At 40.8% G+C, this 3331-nt stretch overlaps 1 protein-coding gene across 1 annotated transcript; it reads left to right on the top strand.

The window, feature by feature from the left end:
• The first annotated feature begins 313 nt into the window (after positions 1 to 313).
• On the top strand, positions 314 to 2819 carry LOC107834827 (ICOS ligand-like). The gene is made up of 2 exons (XM_016666746.1): positions 314 to 635; positions 2398 to 2819. Exons 1-2 carry the CDS (start codon positions 524 to 526, stop codon positions 2817 to 2819), a joined length of 534 nt encoding a protein of 177 aa, XP_016522232.1. The 5' UTR covers positions 314 to 523.
• The last annotated feature ends 512 nt before the right edge of the window (positions 2820 to 3331 follow it).

The following is a 3331-nucleotide window of genomic DNA, read 5'->3' as shown; positions in this document are numbered from 1 at the left end:
AATACTGGGATCTTTAAAATAATTTGAGAGATAGATATTAGGATCCAAAAGATGGCAGTAGTACAACATTAATAGATGCAAGCTGCCGTTAAAACCTAAAGAAGAGGAAGAAGAAGAAGCAAAGAGAAATGGAAAAAGGAAAGGCAGAAAGAAAGATGCAAGAATGAATGAATAAATTAATAAATGATTAGATAAAGGGTAATTATTGCAATGATGACTAAATAAATGATCCAACAATCCACATGATTACCTTATTTATAGAGTATTTATGTATGTCTTCATTTATTCTTAATTATGTCAGCTTTGGTCCTCCATACACCTGGAACGCACCTGAAGCTCCACCTTCATTTTTTCCACCTTTTCCCGTCTCTACAGAGTTCAGCCGCAGCGCGCTGTCTTTACTTTCTCTGAGTTTATTTTATTTATTCCGGTTTCACCGAACCTCTAACAGATTTATGTGTTTTTAAATTAAACTTAAGAGTTTTTATGTCCAGACAAAATCTTTTCCACGTAGAAACGTCGCATGAATCCGAGCTTCTACCGGACAGACCGAACCAACCAGGACATGGATTCTTCTCTGACTGCGTCTCTGTTCCTGCTGTCTGTGGTCTTCATGCAGTTTGTCTCTGCTCAAGGTGAGATTCAGCTGGAAACATGTTAAAGTTATTAACATATGGCAGTGATGTCCAAAGTCAGTAGTCACGGGCCGATATCCTACATATTTCAGTTCTTTCTCTGATTTAATACCTGAATCAAATTCGCAGAACCTCTGGTAGTTGGACTGTTTGAATCAGCTCGTTTGTAACGAAGCTGAAGTTGGTTTCCGATTCAGGAAATGGCTAAAGGGCGATTCCACCTAATTTTTCACTACCTTCCGCATCTTTAATCAACTCTAGTTTAAAAACTACAACACCCAGACTCTTTAAACCTGGACCGGATTATTCTGCTCTAATAACAGAATATTTTAATCCATGTTTGGAATTTGTGAAACCTTTATGTGATTTGTGAAACTTCACTTTACTATTCATATATGTTCCATGCAGTTTTTTTCAAATTCAGTTCTAATTCAAAACCACTTTATTAATCCCAATGGGAAATAAAATGTTGGTGTAACTCATTAATTATTCAAATAGTTACTGTAGATGGTGATGGCTGTTGGAAGGACAGATCTTCTGCAGGGGTCTGTTAAGTGAAGTTTCACAAATCAGGAAAAGGTTTCACAAATCACAAACATGGTTTTAAATATTCTACTATTAGAGCAGAATAATTTAGTCCAGGTTTGAAGAGTCTAGGTGTTGTAGTTTAGGAGCTGGAGCAGTTCTATTGTGGTCTAGATGCAAAATAGGGTCTGAAATCTCCCTTGTTTTATTGTTTAAACGGGCAGAAGAGGATTTTTGTAGCAACATGGCGCCCTGCCTTCATGAGGCCTGCAACGAAAACTTTAACCAGTACCGGATAGTGTGTGTGTGTGTGTGGGAGAGAGAGAGAATATATGGGCCCATGTGTGATCTTGCGTTTAGAACTGTAAATCTTCGGTAAATGTATGGGGTTCTGTTAGTGACAAAAGTTGAATTCTGGTTATAGTAAAACAATGGTTAAAGTGAAGGGTTTTCTTAAAAAAAAACACACACAAAGTGAGTAAAACATTAGAGGCTGAAAAGAAAAAGTGCCTTATGGGCTTTATTTTATTTTGGGAAACATGTAACATTGGGAATTAATGGCATTGCTCTATATTTAAGTGTTTGATCATTTTGGGTATTGTGTTGCCTCATTTGGAGCTAAGGATTTATTTTTCCACCAAGTTCTTATTGAAAGAAACTATTCAGGTAGCTGGTTGTCTGGAGTTATTTGTTACATTAAAGGTGTGTATGGTAATTAGACGAGTAAGGATTGACTCATCATAGGTAAACCTGCGTGGTATCTACCAGAACTTAACGAACCCAAATAGCCCCCCCCACCAGTCAGTCCCAGTTCTGGTCCCAGTTACCAGTGGGCAGAGCAGAGCGGCGCTACATGAATGAGTAACGACTCGTATCGCGGCTGTCCGACATATTGTGAGTGGCATTGTGTTTAAAACTGTAGAAAATCACATTAATACTCAATTTTTATGTTATTCATTGTAACTGTGTATCTGCTGTGATACTGTTAATATTTAATGGGTGTTTCAAGAACGCAGTGTTTCATTGTTTCTTCTAGATTATTTAGATTTGCAGATGTTTTCTGTGTCACTGTAATGTTCTCAGTTACTGGAACCACAATGAGGATCTTATTGAAAACTAAAGTAAGAACCAGATGTGTTTCTGGGATCAGTTCAGGTTCCTCAGTCTGACTGACATAGAACCCCTAGGGGTCCACTTTGACCTCTGACCTCTCTGCTCTTTGTTTCCTCTCCTTCAGATCAGAACATCTCTACAATCAAAGCTGAACCTGGAGAGAACGTCATTCTGACATGTAAAGATCCTGATCAGGGGAAAATCACAATCGCAGAGTGGAAGAGAACTGATCTGGGGACAGAATATGTCCTCCTGTACAAAGATTATCAACTTGATCCAGATGCCCAGCATCCATCTTACAGGGACCGAGTTGATCTGCTGTTTGTTCAGTTGAGGAAAGGAGACGTGTCTCTGCTTCTGAAGGACACAACGACTGATGACAGCGGGACGTATGAATGTCGAATTTATACAGAAAAACATGTGGGGGAACTGATCAGCACCATCAGCCTCCAGGTTTCTCCTCGTCCTCCAGGTGAGAGTTTGTCTCTGGATCAGAACCAGCAGCTTCTTGGTTCTGATCCAGATCAGATGATGATGAGACTCTAGAAAGCATCTAGTCTGAGATCAGCTGATGATCTTCAGTCAGATCAGACTAGAGGTTAAAGGTCATGTGTTTTCACAATGTTTGATTAAAGCTGCAGTTTGTAACTTTTATCCACCTTATTTCTAGCCCCCATGAGGCTTTGCGTAATTTATGAGCGCTGTTGTTCTATCAGATAGCCATACGTTGTCAGGATAGCATACATGCAGTTAGTAGCATCACTAGCGGAACAAGTTAGCGTCGGGCCGGGGGGAGGGGCCAATTACCGGGCCCCTAAGGAATCACCAGGCCCCTTACGTGGAGTGAAACTGAAACTGTTGAGCGGGGGGGGGGGTGTATTTAACATTAAATACACACTTCTCAACAGGTGAGGGCGCACTTTCTCTGTCTATAATCACATATTTCAATGACTTGAAACCATTCCTCCCTCCCTGGTACCTCCAGGCCCGGTCCCCTATCCGTCCCGGTTTGGGCGGCAGCAGCCCCCCAGCCCCCCTATAGCTCCGCGCCTGAGTAC

The sequence above is a fragment of the Poecilia formosa genome, unplaced genomic scaffold (assembly GCF_000485575.1).
Source record: "Poecilia formosa unplaced genomic scaffold, Poecilia_formosa-5.1.2 Scaffold788, whole genome shotgun sequence".
NCBI lineage: Eukaryota > Metazoa > Chordata > Actinopteri > Cyprinodontiformes > Poeciliidae > Poecilia > Poecilia formosa.
The sequence above is the reverse complement of the archived record's forward strand: the minus strand, read 5'-3'. Positions and strand labels throughout refer to the sequence as shown.